Source organism: Echiichthys vipera (genome assembly GCF_963691815.1).
Source record: "Echiichthys vipera genome assembly, chromosome: X".
NCBI lineage: Eukaryota > Metazoa > Chordata > Actinopteri > Perciformes > Trachinidae > Echiichthys > Echiichthys vipera.
The window spans coordinates 43,748,873-43,772,562 of record NC_139825.1 but is presented as its reverse complement, the minus strand read 5'-3'; the positions used below and the strand labels follow the sequence as shown (position 1 = coordinate 43,772,562).

General features: G+C 42.3%; 2 protein-coding genes across 5 annotated transcripts in view; both read left to right on the top strand.

Annotated features, from left to right (window-relative positions):
- Positions 1-13,949, top strand: part of arhgef3 (Rho guanine nucleotide exchange factor (GEF) 3) — a gene marked incomplete at its 3' end in the record, with an annotated part of 53,054 nt that extends 39,105 nt beyond the window's left edge. The window contains exons 4-13 of the mRNA XM_083939638.1: positions 4,690-4,797; positions 5,154-5,417; positions 5,548-5,610; positions 5,731-5,827; positions 6,883-6,959; positions 7,068-7,325; positions 8,847-9,017; positions 11,347-11,536; positions 13,288-13,700; positions 13,824-13,949. Coding sequence (XP_083795764.1) covers positions 4,690-4,797; positions 5,154-5,417; positions 5,548-5,610; positions 5,731-5,827; positions 6,883-6,959; positions 7,068-7,325; positions 8,847-9,017; positions 11,347-11,536; positions 13,288-13,700; positions 13,824-13,949 — 1,767 coding nt within the window. The remainder of the gene's footprint in view (positions 1-4,689; positions 4,798-5,153; positions 5,418-5,547; positions 5,611-5,730; positions 5,828-6,882; positions 6,960-7,067; positions 7,326-8,846; positions 9,018-11,346; positions 11,537-13,287; positions 13,701-13,823) is intronic.
- Positions 13,950-22,554: 8,605 nt separating this feature from the next.
- The window catches only part of tasora (transcription activation suppressor a), an 80,723-nt gene continuing 79,587 nt past the window's right edge, over positions 22,555-23,690 (top strand). For all 4 annotated transcript variants that reach the window (XM_083939084.1, XM_083939083.1, XM_083939082.1 and 1 more), the window contains exon 1: positions 22,555-22,936. In XM_083939084.1, coding sequence (XP_083795210.1) covers positions 22,696-22,936 — 241 coding nt within the window. In that variant the 5' untranslated portion in view covers positions 22,555-22,695. The remainder of the gene's footprint in view (positions 22,937-23,690) is intronic.

Here is a 23,690-nt window from a genome sequence, read left to right as displayed (position 1 = left end):
GGTAAAATGAGAGAGTGGGTGAGTCAGAGAGAGAGAGAGAGAGAGAGAGAGAGAGAGAGAGGGGGGGGGGGGGGAGAGAGAGAGGGAGAGGGGGGGAGGGGGATGCGTGGACAGCCGTCACAGAGAATGAGAAAGCTACTTAACAGAGACGTCAAACCTTCACTAGACTCTCTCTGGACACGGTTGGTACCGAGCTGGATCCAGATACTCCACTTCTGTCGGTCCAGGAAACACCTCTGGTACAAAACCGGTCCCAGACCCCCTCTAGACTCCTTGTGGATTCTGTAACAGCACCTGTAGTACACCTGAGCAGCACCTGACCCCCTTTGACTGGGGTCTTCACAGCTTCTGAGCGCTCTACCTGACGTTTCGCCGGTATCGCACTCTCCGTAGCTGCCTCACAATCTTCTCCGAACAGTTCCTGGATCCTCAGACAACTTAATTTGTTGCACCGGGACATTTCCAGACTTCTCACCATCGTTAAACTGCGTCTGAACGCTCACACCTGGACACGCTGCTGGTCTGAAAGTGGTTCTGGATACTCTCTTGGTACTGGGGTAGGTCCAGATCCTGTACCTGTGTGGTGAGCAGTATGGTGGTGGGGCACCGGTTTAAGTCTGGATGCTTTGTGGAGTTTGTCAAAGGGAAAAACAACAACAACAACAACAACATGGGGAAACAGGTGGAGGTAAGACGGAGGAAGTCTCCTCTATGAAACTACTGCTTACCTCAGCACAAAGTGAAATGTCTTTGTGTTTAATTAATGTAATCTCAAGTATCGCGTCGTGGTATTTATGTTTATTATTTGTACATTTAATGCTAAACTTACAGGACTTCTTGGTTTAGACGATGAAAGTCAGTATTCTTGCATTTAATTACCAATAGTTCTGCAGTTTTGAGCCTGAAAGTATGAAGTTAGGTTTGATTTGGGTAAAAATGATATTACCGCAAACGAGTGAACCATCATCTGTCATTGAGGTCCCCAAAATGTATTTGTTGGGACAGTAAACAAACTATAAAGGCATTGAAATTAATTTAATTTGAGTTTATTTTAACATGTCAAAAGAAAAACAAACACAAAATGATACAAAATTAAATTTGGTCACAAAATAATAAGAAAAAATAAAGTATGTTACAACATTAATTCAATTAAGCAACATTCACATGTCTGCAGAGGAGTTTATACCATTTTTGTTATTGTTTAGATTATTTCGTAGTTACTGCACTTGTAAGAAAGTGTGTGTGTAGATAGTTTGGGTTGTATCTGCGCGCTGTTAATATCAAGTTTAGAGAGGTATTGTTATTTCTTTATATGAAAACCTTTTTTCCCAGAACATATAATGCATAAAAACGATGCTTGGTGTGATTTAAAATGGTGCCTATTGGCGCTATTTATCTTATTTGAAACATCTGTTTTCATTTATAGAATTAGTTGTAACACATTGCAAGTGCAACATATAACAATGTGAGATATTCTTTGACAAACAAAAGAAAACCGCCTTCTTGTAGAGTCATATCAGTTCACAACACGCGTAGAAAAAGTCTGTTTTCACTCAATATTTCGGTCACCATGTTGATAATCGCTTATTTTCCCCCTCTGCTTTCAAACCAACACAGTGGAGGTGAATCTCATTTAGTTTTTACTGATTAAAACTTTGAAACATTACTCTTAAACTGTGGAGTTATGCTCTACGGAGAAAAGGTTTGTGTTCGTTTTCAGTTTAACACCCTCCTGACGTCACTAATGTCCTAAATTATCTTTACTATGAGACTCTATGGCAGCGGTGTCAAACTCCAATTCACAGAGGGCCAAATTTAAAAACTGGGACCAAGTTTCGTCCCAAACTCAACATTTATTAAAAAAAAAAAAGACTGCAAATGTGCGTGTGTTCCCTTCTCTCCAGATGTGTAACGTTGAACCTTTCCAGTGCAGCTCCTTGTTCTTGTCGTGGTGTTTCTTCTGTTTGATTCTTTGGTTACAGCCACGGTGACAAACAGCTCTTTACCTTCAGACACAGATCATCTGCTGAAAGATCCTGTCCTCCATCTTTCTTTGGGTCGTTTTTGTGGTGTTTTGTGTCTGTTTTTAGTCGTTTTGTCATCTTTTTGTGGTGTTTTGAGTCTGTTTTTAGTCGTTTCTTCACGTTTTTGTGGTGTTTTCATCTTTCTTTACTAAAAAAGAAAAAAAACAGATAATCTGCCTCCCACCGCTGCTGAAAGATCCTGTCCTCCATCTTTCTTTGGGTCGTTTTTGGGGAGGGGTGGATTAAGTGTGTCTGCAGAGACTGGTAGCATGGATGCTCATGTTTGTCAACAGAAAAGTAGACGTGGATGTGCTTTATACTCACGGACCAGCTCTCAGAGAACCTGGATATGATCTTGCGGGCCAAATATAATTACACCGCGGGTCAGATTTGGCCCAGGGGCCTGAGTTTGACACCCCTGCTATATGGCATCAAGTGAGTTCTTTCATTAGTTTGTCTTTTGATGAACTTTACTCTTCTGTGACGACGACGTCTGGATGTTTGTAAAAGCAGATTTTGCTTCAGGCCTTAAAACAGCCTGACACTGCTGTTTGTTTTCTCCAACTTGAACCAAAACAACAGCGAGGCGACCGACATCATGCTTGACATGTGAGTGAACCTCATGTTGTTTATCGTTTATCGTTTGTTTAGCTGTTTGTTATTTTCCGTGTCCTCTCAGGTCGGCTTTCACTTCCTTCAAGCAGTCAAACATTATCACTCCCTGTCTGAGTGTCACTTAAGTGTCAAATGCCACTCGTCGAGTCTGGTGCTCGTCCAGCCTGGTGCCCGTCGAGCACGAGGCACCAGGCTGGACGACCGCATTGCCGCGGGTACAAGCAGCAGAAATGTGTTTTCTCAGGAGGGGGGCTGGAGTCTCCCTTAGAGAGAGGGGGAGAAGTTCAGCATCCGTGAGGAACTCTGAGTAGAGCCGCTGCTCCTTTGCGTTGAAAGGAGCCAGTTGAGGTGGTTCAGGATCATCTAGTAAGGATGAACCCTGGGCGCCTCCCTAGGGAGGTGTTCCAGGCACGTCCAGCTGTCGAGGAGGCCTCGGGGGAGACCCAGGACCAGGTGGAGAGATTATATCTCCACACTGGCCTGGGAACGCCTCAGGATCCCCCAGGTAGAGCTGGTTAATGTGGCCCAGGAAAGGGAAGTTTGGGGTCCCCTGCTAAAGCTGCTGCCCCCACGACCTGACCCCGGATAAGAGGTTGAAGATGAGATGAGATGAGATGCGTTTACTTTAGTTTATCTATATATATATATATATAGATATAACAATGACCAGTTAGGAAACAGCAACCATTATGGTTTCAGAAACAACATTGATTGGAAATCCGTATCACAGATGATGATGATGATGATGATGATGATGTTCGATGCCAATAAAGGCAACAAAACATGAGTTATTAATCAAGCACAACATGTTCGGTAGTTCTACTCTTGTCCTGAGAGTCAGTGTGCTGGAAACCTGCTGTAATTAGGTAACAAGTCTATCGCTGACCAACTGCACTGAATTGATCTTTGTCAGATTGAATCAGCTGAAGCTCCATCACACACGGAAACCCGTTACAGCATGTCCGATGGAAAATCCTCAAGCGTGACACAAATACATCGACAGTTAAATCTTTAATAAATACAACAGTATCATCTGCTTAGGAAGTGATAGTGACGTAATTCAGCTGGTGTTTACATGTTGTGTTTTGGGGCTTTTAATCTAAAGTCCTGTCTCTAACGCTGATTCCAAGAGATGAATCATAGAAAACTGACAGAAATCTGTGACGTGAACTTGAAGTCGAAAATATTTCTTTGACTTCGGGGAAACAAAAAAAGAAAACTAACTGAGGTTTAGCTATTTATTTTTGGTCGACTGGTTCCTGACTTTGTTGATAGAAATAGAGTGTGTTCCAGTAGGTCAGCTGACTCACACGCACACACGCGCGCACACACACACACACACACACACACACACACACACACACACACACACACACACACACACACACACACACACACACACACACAAGCACACACACACACACACGCACGCACACACGCACGCACACACACACACACACACACACACACACAGGCGCACACACACACACAGAGGGGAAGACTTTGAGTCACACTATTGTTTAACCTGCAGAACATTAACAATACAGAATAAACTTTCCAGCAAAGTACTTAAACAGTCTACACACACACACACACACACACACACACACATGCACACACACACACACACACACACACACACACACACACGCACACACACACACACACACACACTCTGGACAATGTGTTCAGACTCATTGGACAAGTCGTTCCAGAAACGTTTTGTTAAATTGTTCGATTAATCTAATTCATATCTTATTCTAAGATAAGTCTTCTGTCTTATTCTATTTCATCTTGTTTTTATTTTCTGTTCTCTTTAATGTTTCATGTAAACCTCTTTGAATTGAAAGTGAAATTTGCTGAAATGTGCTTTATAAATAAACTTCCTTTGTCTCGTCTATTCCCAGAAAACCAAAAATGTAATTATATTATTTTATTGAATGATATTTAGCAGAACCTCCAATCGTCCTCTGGTTGCAGACCAGACGATTCATCAGCAGATATTAATGCTGGAGAGTTTTTCACAGTTTGACTCTGTTCTCTCGTCCAGGAGCCGAGCACCAAGCGCAGTAAACTCGTGTCCAGGGTGACGTCTCTGGCCGCCCTGCTGCCTCCCGTCAAGACCGCACCGCTGAAGAGGATTGGTCAGACGCTGCAGGTGAACCACCAATCACACGTCTTTGCCGTTTTGTTTTTTTCCCATAAAGTTGTAAAATGTTTCCCCTGGTTCATGTTAATTTCATCGGTTCATGTTTCTTCGCTCAGTTTGTAACAGACTGTACTAAAAACTACAATACCCATGAGCCTCGGAGAAAAAAACGTAGTGCCATAGTTGCTGACTTCATCCAAAATTGACTACAAAGTCAGAATTGTGTGAAAAAAATGAATCCAACTTTTATTTGTGGAACCGGAAACTAACGGTAGAATATTTGCGATAAATACTGATATTTCTATTGACATTAAATATATTAAAATGTATTATTTTATAATGTAACCACCTGTCTGTCTCTGCAGCGCTCCATCAGTTTTCGTAATGAGAGTCAGACGGAGAGAGATGTTCATCCTCCCCCCTCCTCCTCCTCCTCCTCCTCCGTAATGAAGATGCGTGTTATCTCAGCGTCAGTCTCCAACCCCTCCTCCTCCACGATGGCAACACGGGTTTCCACGGCAGCGGTCCCGGCCGCAAAGCGCCGTGACAGCAAGCTTTGGAGTGAGACGTTCGACGTCCGACTGGGAGCGACGCAACCTCTGAGCCCGAAAGAGATTAAACGACAAGAGGTGAGAGAAACACGGCTGCTGACGGATTATGGGAAGAAGGAAGAAAAACATAAATAATAAACAACAAACAATCATCATTATTAACACTTGCCTTACACTTGACTTTAACTCTCTCTCTCTTGCCCTGCAGGCCATATTTGAGTTGGCTCAAGGTGAACAAGACCTGGTGGAGGATCTCAAGTTGGCTAAGAAGGTAAATAAAAACCTTTATTTTTCCTCAAAGAACTTCCAATCTTTATTTTACAGTGCTGAGTAAGCTCATATGTGTGTGTGTGTGTGTGTGTGTGTGTGTGTGTGTGTGTGTGTGCTGCAGGCCTACCATGACCCGATGCTGAAGCTGTCAATCATGACTGAGCAGGAACTGAACCAGATCTTTGGCACTCTGGACTCGCTGATACCCCTGCATGAAGGTAGGTCGTTTTTATTTAAGGGCGCACTCACACTGTCCATCCGTACCGTGCCCAAGCACGGGTAAAGTTTAGTTAATTTGACCAGTGTGAGTACAACCGTGCTGCGCCCGCGGTTGCTGGCCAAGGCCCGTTTGGGAGAGGTGGGCTTTTGTAAAGCACGTTTGCACGTGTACGAGCATGAGGCCTACGACGGTTCTGAGGTAATTTCCTGTGCGCCTGTTGGGACATAGAAAAAAGAAGGACGGACCATGCGCGGACATTTAAAACAATGGCGGTGAAAGGTTCACGTTGGTGTGATGCGGAGGTGGAGTGGAGGTGGAGTGTTTACTGCAGATTTGGTCGATGAAAAGATTCAAAAACAGTCGACAAGACGCACAAAAACGCTGAGGTCTATGGAAAGATTTGTAAACAAAGCCACGCATCGCCATGACGTCATCAATGCGTGTGACGTGTTACGGCGTGATGACGTATGGACAGCAAGAAGCATTCACCGAGGCCCAGGTAGTGTGAGTACAAACGGGCCTGGAGGGGGGGACAAGGACCCTAAAGCACGGGGCACGGGACGGACGGACAGTGGGAGTGGGGCCTGAAAGTCACAATCGTAATCTCATTAGGACCAGGTAACATTTCTATATACTTTTTGATACGTCACAAGTCTGAATTGTTGACTCAGATTAAATTATGACATTAAACATGCACACAGAGATTAAATGCACCTCTTAGATCTCTTTAAAAGATGTTTTATCTCTTGTGCATAAAGGAAGTAAAAGTTTAATGAACACTAAACAAGTCTATTTTCGGTTGTTTGAGGAGATTGGTCTTCTCAAACCAGATCAGTGTAATGAATAAGAATAAACTAATATCCAGTAAAATATCCAGCTTTACATGCAGCACATGAGTTTACAGGAATATACACAAACAAAAGTCCCAACTTAACTTAACTGTTGTAGCTGTCTCAGTCTTTCTGGATGCCCCTCAAAAACTGGTTGCGATTGACGTTTCTGTGTTGCTCTTTGCTTAGTTTCACAATTTCAAAACCGTCCGTCTCTCCTCAGACCTGCTGAGTCGCCTCCGAGAGGCCAGAAAACCTGACGGGTCCACAGAGCACGTGGGTCACATCCTGACTGACTGGGTGAGCGGGTGTTTCTCGTTGACATCATCTCAACATGCTGAAAACAATTACAGTTTTCCGTCTCCTAGGCTGTGCAGTGAGCAGGTCTCTGTTTCTGCGTCCCTGCAGCTTCCATGTCTCTCCTCCTACACATCGTACTGCAGTAACCAGGTGAAGGCCAAGACCTTGTTGGACCAGAAGAAGCAGGATCGACGGGTTCAGGACTTCTTGCAGCGCTGTCTCCAATCGCCGTTTAGCAGGAAGTTGGACCTGTGGAACTTCCTGGACATCCCCCGCAGCCGACTGGTGAAATACCCGCTGCTGCTCAGGGAGATCCTGAAGCACACGCCGAATGACCACCCGGACCGGCAGCACCTGGACGAGGCGGTGAGCAAAACTACAGCTACTTTACACCTTTGTCCTGCTGGTTCATCCCAGACTGAGGATTTTTTATTTATTTATTTTTTGACAAATGTTTTAATCGTCCTCTTGAGTTAAAATACAAAGATACAGAACAAAACATATCAATAGGCACATATAATATAAATATAAAAATAAAAAGCCACTTGTTGGACTAATGCTGGTCACTCATCATGGTATAAAAAGAAAAGGAAAGACTAAGGTGAACATCTAGTGTATCCCACTTAAGCTTTCCCTTATTTTACATTTTGATGAGTAAGCAAAACAAAAAACAACACAATAAAACAAAACAAAACAAAATAAAATAAGAACAGTAGACCACAAAGCTGTCATGAATCGTCCCCTTCCAGAAACTCCATAAATGAGCACCATATCTCTACAAATGTCACTCACTCACCTTCAGCACTCACTGGATCGGTTCGCAGCCGAGTGTCAAACGGCTGGGATGAGGATCAGCACCTCTAAATCTGAGGCCATGGCTCTCAGCAGGAAATCGGTGGATTGTTACTCCAGGTAGGGAATGAGTCCTGACCCCAAGTGAAGGAGTTCAAGAACCTCGGGATCATGTTCACGAGTGAGGGGACGATGGAGCGTGAGTTTGGCCGGAGAATCGGAGCAACGGGGGCGGTGCTGCAGTCGCTCTACCGCACCGTTGTGACGAAAAGAGAGCTGAGGAAGACAAAGCTCTGGATCTACCGGTCAATCTTGGTTCCTACCCTCACCTATGGTCATGAAAGCTGGGTCATGACCGAAAGAATGAGGCCGCTGGTACAAGCGGCCGAAATGTGTTTTCTCAGGAGGGGGGCTGGAGTCTCCCTTAGAGAGAGGGGGAGAAGTTCAGCATCCGTGAGGAACTCGGAGTAGAGCCGCTGCTCCTTTGTGTTGAAAGGAGCCAGTTGAGGTGGTTCAGGATCATCTGGTAAGGATGAACCCTGGGCGCCTTCCTAGGGAGGTGTTCCAGGCACGTCCAGCTGGGAGGAGGCCTCGGGGAAGACCCAGGACTAGGTGGAGAGATTAGATCTCCACACTGGCCTGGGAACGCCTCAGGATCCCCCAGTTAGAGCTGGTTAATGTGGCCCGGGAAAGGGAAGTTTGGAGTCCCCTGCTAAAGCTGCTGCCCGCGCGACCTGACCCCGGATAAGAAGTTGAAGATGAGAGATGAAATGTGTCTCTACAAATGTGCTATATTTCCCTTTAATAGCATTATATAAGTTTTTCCAAGGCAAAGCAGTCGCCCCTAAAGCCAGGTTTCCTTGCTTGATCTGTGAACAGACTTCCACGATTTACGTTTAGCTTCAAGGAGACAGAATATGACCGTCTTCTTACTGCTATTGCTAAGTGTACAGCTTGCTGGGAAACATCCAAAACTACATTTAAATTATTTTAATTAGATTTTTTTAAAGCAAATCAGAACTGTCCGGGCGCCCGGTGGCTCAGTGGTTAGAGAGAACAGATCAGAAATCTGGATTTTGTCTGTTTGCTCCACAGATGCTGATGGTTCAGAGTGTGGTGGCCGACATCAACAGGCGGACGGGGGAGTCGGAGTGTCAGTACTACAAGGACCGCCTGTTGTATACGGAGGAGGGGCAGAGGGACGAACTCATCGACCGGTCCAGGACCCTCAGCTGCCACGGAGAGCTGAAGAACAACAGAGGACTCGTCAGTACCTTTCTACATTATCCTTTCCCTTATGTTTCAATCATGTGGTGCATAAAGTCCCTGAATCCAGAGGTTACACATTATGGTTCGGATCCTGTGGACAGTTTATTCTGTTTTTAGGATGAGTGTCATGAGCGGGGACAGGGAAGACAGGGAGGATTGGACCCAAATGCAGACACAAACTCAGGAGTCAGTTTTAACGGATTTAATAAACTTACTTTAACAAAAAGGGTGAACAGAGAACAAAGGGAAAACACGGAGAGGACTGGGAAAAACTGGTCACGGGGAACGAGCACAGGAGGGAGGTACGCTGGGAGACAGGCTGACAGGCAGGTCGACAGGGAGACGGGCAACTGGAACAACCAAACACTAGGAACAGCCACAGGTCGATAGGAGTGAGACGAAAAACATCAACACAAGGATGAACGCCAGCCTGGCTACACACTGTTAAACAAAAAGAATACAAACTTTTACTGCGGCTCAACAACAACTTTATTCGCCATCTTGGCCCGTTCCCAACTACCACAACATCCGGTCCCTTCCCAATAAAGGTTTCTTCCCAATAAAGGTTCCTTCACAATAAAGGTCATCTTTTCCATACAGGTTTATATTTGTCTAACTGAATATATTAGAACAGTGCAACAGTACACAGTAAGTTAACACACGCTACCGCTCCTGCTGCTGCTGCTGCTGAGACATCTGGAGTATCTTTAATAATGATCCAGCCCCGAATGAGACTCGGGTTCGCCTTAATGTACAGGGAGGCAGGTGATTAGAGCCAACTAGAAGCACTTGGATCAACCTGCCGGGAAAACCAGCTCACAACAGAGAAACACAGACAGAGGGAGACAAAAACACAGAGACTAGAAAGGAGAGGAGGGCTGCCCTGCTGTAATCATGACAATGAGAAAGTCAAAATCAAGACGTTGCTTTGCCTTAAATAGTCCCTGTGACCAGGGACTACGGATGCAAATTAGCATCTTTTCTATAATCCGGCACTTTTACAGCGATATGTTGTTATCGTTGTTCATTAATGTGCACTGTCCCTAACAGATAAAGGATTGATTGATTGATAATCAGATATACTAGTGTTAGGTAGGTTCCTTTACAAGCCGTCACAGTTTGAACATCGCACCTGTGCATTTTTCTTATGTTATCATTTCTTCCTTATTTTTTATATAAATGCACAAACAAAGAACAATAAATAATAGTTATTTATCCTTTATCAGGAAATACTTATGAGATAAGATCCGAAGTAGAGCTGCAAATATTAAGGGGTTAATTGATTTGTTGTCAACTATCAAATTAATTGCAGTAATTCAGATTCCAGCTTTTTAAATGTAATAATTTTCTGGTTTCCTCTCTGACAGTAAACTGAATATCTTCGTCGTCGTCATCTTGGACTTTGGGAAACACTGATCGACAGTTTTCACCATTTTCTGACTTTTTTGACCAAACAACTAATTAATTAATCAAAATAATATAATCTCCTCATTATTACTCATTGAGTATAATTGTTAGTTACAGCCCGAGTCCAAAGTGTAATGGAGCACATGGACAGCCGTCAGAAAACGTTTATGTATTATATTTTCTTTCTCTGATACTTTGGATCTTATCTCTGAAGTCTCTCGTCTTTTGAGAGTAACCGTACGTACAGGTGTGCAAGTTGATGAGTCCAGATTAAATATTCTATTCTATATATTTAATGCTTTTAATGTCTTTTGGTGCGTTGTAATGTGAGATGTTTTCTTTAAAGGTAGATAACTTACACATATAACACAACAACAACAACAATAATCATGATAACATGGACATCTACATAACCTAATGTAACCATTCACACCACATTTACACACCCATGCACAGGGTTCAGTGTCTTGCCCAAGGACACTTCGACATGTGGATCAGGGGAGGTAGGGATTGAACTGCCAATCTCTCAAATGGAGGACGACCCACTGTGTAATTGTGAAGTTTTCATCTTTACCATACAGAAACTACTGCTATGATTATTTTACCCATTTCCTCACCAGAATGATTGGTAAACAGGTCATTTGTGGGGAAAGAAGAGTTCATATTTACACAAAAACGCCTGATGGAGGAGTAAAGACAAATCAAAGGGGCTGAACTGGAGATACAGTAAAAACCACACGCACCGGCTATCAAAACAACGGTAGAGGAAGTCAGATTATAGGGAGAGAGACTTCATTATCTGCTCAGGACGCCATTACGTTACTCTATCTTTACATAGTAAATGTTTCTTTGCTGCTTTACTAGTTAATGTTGAGTACAGCTGCTTTAACGTCTGCTTCCTCTCTCTCTTTATTTCCAGAAGCTCCACGTGTTTCTGTTCCAGGACGTCCTGGTCATCACCAGGTCCGTCTCGCTGAACGACCACCCAGTTAGCTACCAGCTCTGCCGACAGCCAATCCCCATCCGGCAGCTGGACCTGGAGGACCTATCAGACGGAGAGATGAGAGTGGGCGGGTCCATCAGAGGAGCCTTCAGCAACAACGAGCGAAGTCAGTACTTCATAAACTAAAAACAATGTGTGTTTAGTTTTGTCGCTCCACAAGAAGAAATCAGGATACTCCGCACAACAGCGTTTCTATGCTCCTGGACAACATTGGTGCTGTGGTGTTTAGCATTGTCACCTCACAGCGAGAAGGTTCCTGGTTTGAATCCCGGCTGGGGCCCTTCTGCGTGGAGTTTGCATGTTCTCCCCGTGTTTGCGTGAGTTTTCTCCGGGTTCTCCGGTTTCCTCCCACAGTCCAAAGACGTGCAGGTGTTCGGTTCATTGATGACTCTAAATCACCCGTAGGTGTGAATGGTTGTCTGTCTCTGTTTAGTCTCTATGTGTCCTGCGATAGACTGGCGTCCTGTCCAGGGTGTACCTCGGCTCCAGCACCCCGAGACCCCGACAGGGACATGTGTTTGAAGATGAATGAATATAATGAATATAAACAAATCAAAACAAGTTTACTAACGCAAAACAACCGACCTGTAGATGACATGAGACTGATCAAGCTACTGTTGAATGATGTAGGGTTACCATGGTTACCGTTCGCCGTGTGACTGTGATTCTCATTTATTGAAGTTTATCCATACGTGTCGTCTACATTTATTTTTATTTATGGTTATTTTTGTCGTGAACGGTTCAGAGATAATACAAAACGGTGGACCCAATGCAGACACGGACACGAAGTAAAAGTACAAACAAAACGTTTAATAAAACTAAACAGACAAACGCAAAACACTACAGAGAAAAACAGGTCATATAACTGACAAGACGATCACGGAAACAACAGGAACGAGGAGATGACAGGAGATCAAGGAGACGGACGGGAAACGGAAACACGGGAAACTACAGAGAAACAGAAAACAAACACGATTAGTTAACTTATGACGGGGAGCGTGATAACCACAACGAGAAAGGGGACGCCAATCCGGGGGGAATAGTTTTACCAGTGAAGGGTCTACAACGGGCCGGACTGCATGCCTGTCAGCTCAAGGTATTTAACGTGGCACAGGTGATCAGCGTAACAGGCTGCAGCTTGGGGGGAACGCCTACCGGACCTAGACAAACATGAACACACATACACAATTCAATTCAATTCAATTCAAAAAACTTTATTTGTCCCCGGGGGGCAATTCAGGGCACACAGAGCAGCAAATAACGACAGTGCAACTATACAAAAAAACATTTTAACCTAACAACAAGAATAAAGTGTAAAAGAAGAATAAGTGTCAGGATGTTAGTGTGTTAGTACAAGCAGGGAAACACAGACAGAGGGAGACAAACTCAAACAAAAAGGAAGAGAGGAGGGTACTGACAGAACCAGGTCTGGACAATTTTATTTATTTACAAGTATGTTTACTTCATCTAAAGCCAATGACGCACCGAGTTTTCTTTTGTAGTTCCTGGTTAATTGTCCACCTCTACTGTCACTGTCTGTAGAGGCAGGTTAACAGTTATTAATTTCACTTTTTAAGCATTTAAGTTGAATAAAATGCTGCGGTTTGGAGTTCATTCACTTATAAGAGCTACAATACGTAGGTAAAAATGTCTAATTACTTGGCTACATACTGACATACATAGTCAGAATTTAACATGTGTGTTAAAAGTTGGATTTTAAAACAGTTTATTTTCATATTAAGCATCTAACAGTTGGTATTCAGATGTTTATTATTGACTGACAAATCCTCTGAGAAGTGGAAAATGTGTAGGAACTCTGAGTAATAATCTCCCGTTGTCTGTGTCTCCTCCCCGCAGCAAAGAACTTCTTCCGTGTTTCGGGCCGTACTGGAGGTCAGCTGCAGAGCCACTGCTTCCAGGCCAGCGACGCCTTCAACAAACAGCAGTGGATCAACTGCATCAGACAAGCCAAAGAAGCCGCAGCACTGACTGGAGACCAGCCGCCGCAGACAGGACAAAGTCTGGAGACGGGGCTGGGGGGTCGGATAGGGCCGGCCGGCGAGACAGATCTGAGTTTGAACGGGGATGGTGTGGAAGAAGAGGCGGGTCTGAGCGGAGAGAAAGATCTCAGTTTGAGTAAAGAGGCGGAGGTGCGTTTGACAGGAGAGACGCTGACAGGGAGGGAGAGGGGTTCGGGTGTGGACGGTGGGACGGGTTTGGAGTTAGATGTAGAAACAGGGACGGACGGTGAGACGGAGGCGGGGCAGGGTGTCGGTGCAGCAGAGCCGGGAGCCGGAGCAGACAGGAAAATGGACGGAGGAGAAACTCTGAGCGGAGGTGCTAATGACGTTCCCGCCTGCCTCCTCTCCTCTGCTCCTCCCTGTCGAGAGGAGGAGGAGGAGGAGGAGAGGGAGGTGATGGAGGCGGAGCGGAGCGGCGCAGAGGAGGGGGAAGTGGTCGGCATGGACACCGGCGACTTTGACTCACTGCAGGGCGAGGAGCTGAACCTCAGGTGCTGATGCACGTAGGACCGAACGAGGAGGATGACGAGCCAATCACATCGGGGACTTGATGATGATGTCACTGACAGACAGAGTCAAAAAGACACTTTAACGGACGACGTCTGCGCGGGCATACTGCACCTGCCCGCGCTGACATCGACACGTCCGGCAGGTGTGTTCTAGAATCCGCGGACTTTCACCGACGTGTTCCAGAACGCTCTAACTGCTGTATCCTGACTGCTGGTAACCGTGGTAACCACTTTGACGCTAGAATGCCACAACAACGGTCACCACAGCAACACTGGCTCGATGTAACTGAACTCACTTCGTGGATGTTTTAAGGCTCATAACGGCACAAACCGCAAAAACATTTTTTTCAAGGTTCCTCAGGCTTTCGTTGTCGGGGGAGAGATCCCGACCGTGAGCTGTTCGGTTCGTCAGAGTTAAACATGATTGGTTTGTTTACAAGAAAACTCCACGGGACACCTTTTTAAAAAACACCAGTATACCAATAATTATAGCATAAAATCATCCCGTGGTCTTTTTCAGCACTTGCATACATCAAATTATCCATCAGACCGTTTTTTTTTTTCACTATTAACGTAGAAATCCAGGAGAGTTGATCCGCTAACACTGATTAGCTCAGTGCAGCACGGTGAACGCATTCAAACGTCTTTTTTAACCACTAATGCTGCTGAAAATAACAGCAAACCTCTGCAGCAGCATGAGAAGAGTCCCTACACACAAAACAAAGCACCAACAACGTAGTTAGTGAAGCCAGAGTTTATTAAAAGAGTGTTTTAAAGACTTACCTACTGGCCCCTGTACCAGCTCCTCTCATAGTAAAGTCCATTCAAGTGGATTACCAAAGTCAATCCCAGAGGAAGGAGCCCATTGGTGCTTTGTTTTCTGTGTAGGAACTCTTCTCATGCTGCTGCAGAGGTTTAATGTTATTTTCAGCAGCATTAGTGGTTAAAAAAGACGTTTGAATGCCTTCACCGTGCCGCCCCGAGCTAATCAGTGTTAGCCACGTCCGGCTGTTAGCGGCTCTCCTGTATTTCTCGACGTATGTAAGTGCTGAAAAAGACCGTAGGAGGATTTTGTGCTGGAGGAGACATTTTATGAATTTCAAGAAACAGTTTTGCCACAAAAATTATGAAAACGTTTTGCATTTAAAACATTATCAATGAATAATAATGAATCATGTTTGAAGCAACAACTCAACTCAAAATATAAAGATGCATTTAAGTCTTGAAGGGAAAGTCCAGTATGTAAATCTTCCACAGCTTTCCAAAACCAGTCAAACAGTGAAAACCAAACTTGCATCTTGTAGCTAAACTTTTCACTCTTCCAGATCACTTCAAAGATTATTCACGACAATAACATTAACAATTAACAATTAACAATAATGATTTGAATAATTGAAATAAAAGCAGTTATAATAATACGTCCAGCTGGGAGGAGGCCTCGGGGAAGACCCAGGACCAGGTGGAGAGATTAGATCTCCACACTGGCCTGGGAACGCCTCAGGATCCCCCAGTTAGAGCTGGTTAATGTGGCCCGGGAAAGGGAAGTTTGGGGTCCCCTGCTAAAGCTGCTGCCCCCACGACCTGACCCCGGATAAGAGGCTGGAGATGAGATGAGATGAGCAATAAGACTAAGTTGCTCTGCATCTGCGGACACACTAATGATGACTTTATGCTGTTTAACGTTCTTTGTTTGTTGCCAAAAACTGATGAATTCAGTGTTTACAAAAGTTATTTTTGTAAACTGAATATTGCTGAAAATAACACAGACATTTACTTTATGAGGAAAAGTGTGGTGTCGCTTTTCCCTCAGCTATATTTACCAAGTCCAAATATATGTGTCTGAATGTGAGACACAGTAACTGATGCAGTATTGTGATTTTAGCATAAATCCACTTAAATCAAATTAAATCAAACGCCAGTGTCACAGTTTTGAAGCCTTGAAGGAGCCTGTTGTGTATGTACTGTACGTATGTAAAGAATGTATATAAGTCTATATGTAAATGAATGTAGGAACGAAGCCAAGCGTGTGTGTTTGTTATATATGTGCTGAAATATGATTTACAATGACAAGACAATCACTTTGATATTATACGTTACCATCGACAGGCAACATTTAGTTGAGCTGTCAGCTAATGTTTGGATTTGTCACAAAACCAAAGCATCAATAAAGTGTTTTAAAAGAAGCCGCTCAGCGAACGGGTCGTTACTGCGGTTAATACAGTTAAATACAGGTTTTACCTTTTTAAACCTGTGCCAGTTTTAATCAAACAGCCTCAGGATATTAATCTGGACTGCACTGACTTATTGTCTCTTTGTAGTTGGTTTGTGTCTCTTAGGTTTTTTTTGTGTCTCTTTGAGGTTGTTTTGTGTCTCTTTGAGGTTTTTTTGTGTCTCTTTGAGGTTGTTTTGTGTCTCTTTGTAGTTGTTTTGTGTCTCTTTGAGGTTGTTTTGTGTCTCTTTGTAGTTGTTTTGTGTTTGTTTGTAGTCGTTTTGTGTCTCTTTGAGATTGTTTTGTGTGTCTTTGAGGTATTTTTTGTGTCTCTGAGGTTGTTTTGTGTCTCTTTGATATTTTTGTCTCTTTGTAGTTGTTTGTGTCTTTTTGAGGTTGTTTTGTGTCTTTTTGAGGTTGTTTTCTGTCTCTTTGTAGTTGTTTTGTGTCTCTTTGAGGTTGTTTTGTGTCTCTTTGATATTTTTGTCTCTTTGTAGTTGTTTGTGTCTTTTTGAGGTTGTTTTGTGTCTTTTTGAGGTTGTTTTGTGTCTCTTTGTAGTTGTTTTGTGTCTCTTTGTGGCTGTTTTGTGTCTTTTTGAGGTTGTTTTGTGTCTCTTTGTAGTTGTTTTGTGTCTCTTTGTAGTTGTTTTGTGTTTGTTTGTAGTTGTTTTGTGTCTCTTTGTAGTCGCTTTGTGTCTCTTTGAGGTTGTTTTGTGTCTTTTTGAGGTTGTTTTGTGTGTCTTTGTAGTTTTTTTGTGTCTCTGAGGTTGTTTTGTGTCTCTTTGATATTTCTGTCTCTTTGTAGTTGTTTAGTGTCTCTTTGTAGTTGTTTTGTGTTTGTTTGTAGTTGTTTTGTGTCTTTTTGAGGTTGCTTGTGTCTCTTTGTAGTTGTTTTGTGTCTCTTTGTAGTTGTTTTGTGTCTCTTTGTAGTTGTTTTGTGTTTGTGTGTAGTTGTTTTGTGTCTCTTTGTAGTTGCTTTGTGTCTTTTTGAGGTTGTTTTGTGTCTCTTTGTAGTTGTTTTGTGTCTCTTTGTAGTTGCTTTGTGTCTTTTTGAGGTTGTTTTGTGTCTCTTTGTAGTTGTTTTGTGTCTCTTTGTAGTTGTTTTGTGTCTCTTTTAGGTTCTTTTGTGTCTCTTTGATATTTCTGTCTCTTTGTTGTTGTTTTGTGTCTCTTTGTAGTTGTTTTGTGTCTCTTTGTAGTTGTTTTGTGTCTTTTTGAGGTTGTTTTGTGTCTCTTTGTAGTTGTTTTGTGTCTTTTTGAGGTTGTTTTGTGTCTCTTTGTAGTTGTTTTGTGTCTCTTTTAGGTTCTTTTGTGTCTCTTTGTAGTTGTTTTGTGTCTTTTTGAGGTTGTTTTGTGTCTCTTTGAGGTTGTTTTGTGTCTTTTTGTAGTTGTTTTGTGTTTGTGTGTAGTTGTTTTGTGTCTCTTTGTAGTTGCTTTGTGTCTCTTTGAGGTTGTTTTGTGTGTCTTTGTAGTTTTTTTGTGTCTCTGAGGTTGTTTTGTGTCTCTTTGATATTTCTGTCTCTTTGTAGTTGTTTTGTGTCTCTTTGAGGTTGTTTTGTGTCTCTTTGAGGTTGTTTTGTGTCTCTTTGTAGTTGTTTTGTGTCTCTTTGTAGTTGTTTTGTGTCTTTTTGAGGTTGTTTTGTGTCTCTTTGTAGTTGTTTTGTGTCTCTTTGTAGTTTTGTGTCTTTTTGAGGTTGTTTTGTGTCTCTTTGTAGTTGTTTTGTGTCTCTTTGTAGTTGTTTTGTGTCTTTTTGAGGTTGTTTTGTGTCTCTTTGTAGTTGTTTTGTGTCTCTTTGTAGTTGTTTTGTGTCTTTATGAGGTTGTTTTGTGTCTCTTTGAGGGTCTTTTGTGTCTCTCTGTAGTTGTTTTGTGTCTCTTTGTAGTTGTTTTGTGTCTTTTTGAGGTTGTTTTGTGTCTCTTTGTAGTTGTTTTGTGTCTCTCTTAGGTTCTTTTGTGTCTTTTTGAGGTTGTTTTGTGTCTCTTTGTAGTTGTTTTGTGTCTCTTTTAGGTTCTTTTGTGTCTCTTTGAGGTTTTTTTGTGTCTTTTTGAGGTTGTTTTGTGTCTCTTTGAGGTTGACTTCTTCTGGTGTTCAGTGTGACACCGGCTTCTGCTGGAGGTCAGCAGCTGGTGGAGAGGGTGAGAGTTGTTGTCCAGGATGCTGTGCAGTTTAGACAGCATCCTCCTCTCAGACACCGCCACCAAAGAGTCCAGTTTGACCCCCAGGACGGAGCCAGCCTTCCTGATGATCGTACTGATCCTCTTTGCGTCTGCTGCCCTCAGTCTGCTGCCCCAGCACACAACAGCAAAGAAGATGGCACTGGCTACCACTGACTGGTAGAACATCCTCAGCATGGTGTCACAGACGCTGAAGTACCGGAGCCTCCTCAGGAAATAAAGACGACTCTGGCCCTTCTTGTAAACAGCCTCAGTGTCCTTGGACCAGTCCAGTTTGTTGTCCAGGTAAACTCCAAGGTATTTGTAATCCTGGACAACATCCACAGCCACGCCGTTGATGGAGATGGGTGTGGGGGCAGATTTACTCCTGCGGAAATCCACCACTAGCTCCTTAGTCTTGGTGGGGTTGAGAATCAGGTGATACCAATACTGACACAGATACCAGATGGCACTACAATTTAGCTTTATCTTTAAGTGTATTCAAAACAATATATTTGAGCTGTAGAGTAAAGGGATACTTTACCCACGAGGCTGAAGTCCCAGAGGAACGGAGCTGCCAGCACACAGACCTGGATCAAAATCTTCAGAATAATATTAATATTTAAGTAATTTGAATTTAATTACATTTTATTTACAGTGCCAAATCATAACAAAAGTTATCTCAGGACACTTTACAGAGTAGGTAAAGACCACACTCTATGACTTATTTATGATTTACAGAGACCCAACAATTCCCCCGTAGAGTACGGTGGCGTTGAAAACCTTCACTATAACAGACAGGAACGTCAGACAGACCCAGCTCTGTGGAGGACGCACATCTGTCTGCACCGGAGAGAGGAAGAGAAGGAGAGAGAGAGAGAGAAAAGACGGACAGATGGACAGAGAGAGACAAAGACAGACACAGAGACAGAGACAGACACACTTCCAGTAACTATAATAATATCTATAGTAATGTGAATATGACTTATTAATACAGCAGAATAGTAGAAACAAGCACAGCTAAGGTGATAGAACATGAAAATGATAATAATTATGGTGTCAAACATGTTAAATGATGAGCAGCGGCAACAGCAGCTTTGATACAGCGAGACATACCACTTGTAGTCCTCAAAGCAATTTCAGTCAAAAGCAACTGGACTTGGTTATTTGTCTAGGAAGACGTTTCACCTCTCATCCAAGAGGCTTCATCAGTTCATGTACGCATCTGACCAGGCTGGGACTGGTCCAGGACCAGGACCAGGACCAGGACCAGGACCAGGAACAGGCTGGGACTGTTCCAGGACCAGGACCAGGACCAGGCTGGGACTGGTCCAACTAACTGGTGTGGAGATCCAGGTATTTAACCTCTCACAAGGCCGATGATGTCACTGAAACCCTTTGTGCTCCAAGTGCCAACGACCGTCGTTAGAGTGACAGTCGTTGGTGGAAGTAGGTTTAGGGCGTACTCACACTGTCCTTCTGGCCGGGTTCACGTTGGTGTGATGCGGAGGTGGAGTGTTTACTGCAGATTTTGGTCGATTGAAGATTAAAAAACAGTCGACAAGACGCACAAAAACTCTGAGGTCTATGGAAAGATTTGTAAACAAAGAGACGCATCGCAATGACGTCATCAATGCGTGTGACGTGTTACGGCGTGATGGCGTATGGAGAGCAAGAAGCATTGGCCGAGGCCCTGGCAGTGTGAGTACAATGTGTGCGGCCAAAACCATTTTTTCAACTAAGGCCTAGTACCTTTAAGCCATGTGAGTGCACCCGCTCCGCGCTCAACTGCGGCCAGCGGACCGTCCACGGCCCGCTTGAAATAGGTGGGCTTTAGCGGAGCCGTTTGCACATGTATGAGCACGAGCGTGCGCACGTGTACGAGCACGAGCACGAGCCCTACGGCAGTAGCGTTATGTCCGCCTGTTCGGACATGTAAATAGAAGGACGGACCATGCGCGGACATTTAACAACAACATCAATGGCGGTGAAAGGTTCACGTTGGTGTGGTGCGGAGGTGGAGTGTTTACTGCAGATTTGGTCGGATGAAAATATTCAAACACAGTCGACAAGACGCAGAAAAACTCTGAGGTCTGCGGAAAGATCTGGAAACAAAGCCACACACACGCGATCAATGCGTGTGACGTGTTACAGCGTGATGGCGTATGGACAGCAAGAAGCATTGGCCGAGGCCCAGGTAGTGTGAGTACAAACGGGGCTGGGGCGCGGGGGGGAGAGGGAGGGGGGACAAGTACCCTAAAGCCCGGGTCGCGGTCCGGGAGGACAGTGTGAGTGCGCCCTTAGACTTTGTTAGAGCTCTATTGGGTCTGAACGACAGTCGTTGGAGTCACAGGAGGCCATTTGTGAACAGTTGTTCTTTGAGGTTAGATTGTTGAATGAAGGGATGAAAGGGCAGCATTGTAAATTGGAGATAAGTGGCGTCTCAGACCTCCTCCTCTGTTTAGTGATGGTTTCTCTACTTTTACATAGATGCTTCTTTTACTCCTCTTTCAAACCATCTGTCCTCTCTGTCCAACACTACCACTTGTAGTGTTTTTATGACTAAAAGGTTATAATTTATAGGATGAATGATAGTATATATGAGTAATAGTGATAATATCAGGAGGAAGCTTTCCCCTGATTAATTACTACATAATTAATTAATTTGCACATCAACATTTTATGTTTTTATATTAATGTGAATATGTGTTATATATATATATGTCAGACATTTAAATTTAATATATACATTTTCACATATATATGTATATAAAGCTCAAAAACAAATTAGTAGATAACTTTTATAAAAAATAAAATTATAATAATTTGATAATTATATTTTATTCATGATTAATTAATGATTAATATTAATGAATTACTACATAATTAATTAATTTGTACATCAACATTTTCTGTTATTAAATTAATTGTAATTAATTAGTTATAACTATTGATACATCTATTGTATCTATTGTTAATTCTATTGTATCTATTGTTACATCTATTGTATCTATTGTTACATGTATATTGTATCTATTGTTACATCTATTGTTACATGTATATTGTATCTATTGTTACATCTATTGTATCTATTGTTACATGTATATTGTATCTATTGTTACATCTATTGTTACATGTATATTGTATCTATTGTTACATCTATTGTTACATGTATATTGTATCTATTGTTACATCCATTGTTACATCTATTGTTACATGTATATTGTATCTATTGTTACATGTATATTGTATCTATTGTTACATCCATTGTTACATCTATTGTTACATGTATATTGTATCTATTGTTACATGTATATTGTATCTATTGTTACATGTATAGTTTATCTATTGTTACATCTATTGTTACATCTATTGTATCTATTGTTACATCCATTGTTACATCTATTGTTACATGTATATTGTATCTATTGTTACATGTATATTGTATCTATTGTTACATCTATTGTTACATCTATTGTATCTATTGTTACATCTATTGTTACATCTATTGTTACGTGTATATTGTATCTACGGTACATCTATTGTTTCATGTATATTGTATCTATTGTTACATCTATTGTTACATCTATTGTTACATGTATAGTTTATCTATTGTTACATCTATTGTTATGTGTATAGTTTATCTATTGTTACATCTATTGTTACATGTATATTGTATCTATATTTACATCTATTGTTTCATGTATATTGTATCTATTGTATATATTGTTATTATTATTATTATTATGTTATTGTTATTGTTTCATGTATATTGTATCTATTGTTACATGTATTGTTACATCTATTGTTTCATGTATATTGCATCTATTGTTACATGTATATTGTATCTATTGTTTCATGTATATTGTATCTATTGTTACATCTATTGTTACATATATATTGTATCTATTGTCACATGTATATTGTATCTATTGTTACATCTATTGTCACATATATATTGTATCTATTGTCACATGTATATTGTATCTATTGTTTCATGTATATTGCATCTATTGTTACATGTATATTGTATCTATATTTACATCTCTTGTTACATCTATTGTATCTGAACTCTGCTTCCACAGCAGTTGGCGCTGCAGGTGCAGGTGTCCTCGCCTCCGGCAGGGGGCGGTGTCGCGGTGCGCAGCGCTGAAGTAGCAGCAGCTGCAGTTAAACCCGAGTGAAGAAGAGCTGGAGCTCGCAAAGGGGCATGGCGGCGGAGGCGGGCGGGTGTGTGTTGTTGTAGCTCTGACTCCCAGCGCTGCGGTTTCCCCAGGAGCCAACAGCGGTGTCACGGCGGGGCTGTGGCCGACAAACACCGACGGCGAACAGGAGCAAACACGCGTCGCGTCGGTTGAGGATCCAAAAACAGATGGACAACAACACCCGGGGACCTCGTCCACCGAGGAGACGGGTGTCCGTGGGAGCTAAAGTTAGCCTGCAAGATGGCGAGGACACGGAGGTACAGACAGCCCGAGACGCTCACGCTGCTCCGGACAGACCGAGCTCTGCAGCCGGGCGCACGGAGAGGTGGTGCCCGCTCCCGCACCAGAGACACATGCCGAGGGAGCCGCTCAAGTTCCACATCCCGAGGAAAACAAAGGAGCAGAGAGGTGGGAAGCTCCGGCCACGACACAATAACACACAGTACAGAAGTTTGGATCCACTCACCATGATAATCTGATTTATTTCACTCTCTTTGGTCTGAAGTTAGCTGTGTACTTTTTAAATGTCGCATCATCGGAAGTCAAATATGGAGGACTAGACATGACTTACGCCGAGTGTCGATACATAAATAAATAAATAAATAAATACAGGAATAAACACATGCAGAAATACACACAGGAATAAATACATGCATAAATTAATAGGTAAATAAACAAATACAGGAATAAATACATGCATAAATTAATAAGTAAATACAGGAATGAATCAATGCATACAAACAGGAATAAATAAATGAATAAATAATTAAATACAGGAATAAATCAACGCATAAATAACTAAATGCAGCAATACATGAATGCAAAAATAAATAAATACAGAAATAAATACAGGAATACATAAAGAAATAAATACAGGAATTAAAAAAATGCTTAAATAAATAAACTCAGACATAAATACATGAATAAATAAACAAAATAAATAAATATAGGAATAAAGATAGAATAAATAAGTAAATAAATACAGGAATAAATCAATGTATTAATAAATACATAAATAAGTAAATACAGGAACAAATACAGGAATAAATAAATAAATGCATAAATAAATAAACACAGACATAAATACACAAATAAATATATGAATAGATAAATACAGGAATAAATGCTGGACCGAAATGTCGAAATAAATGTGAAATTACTG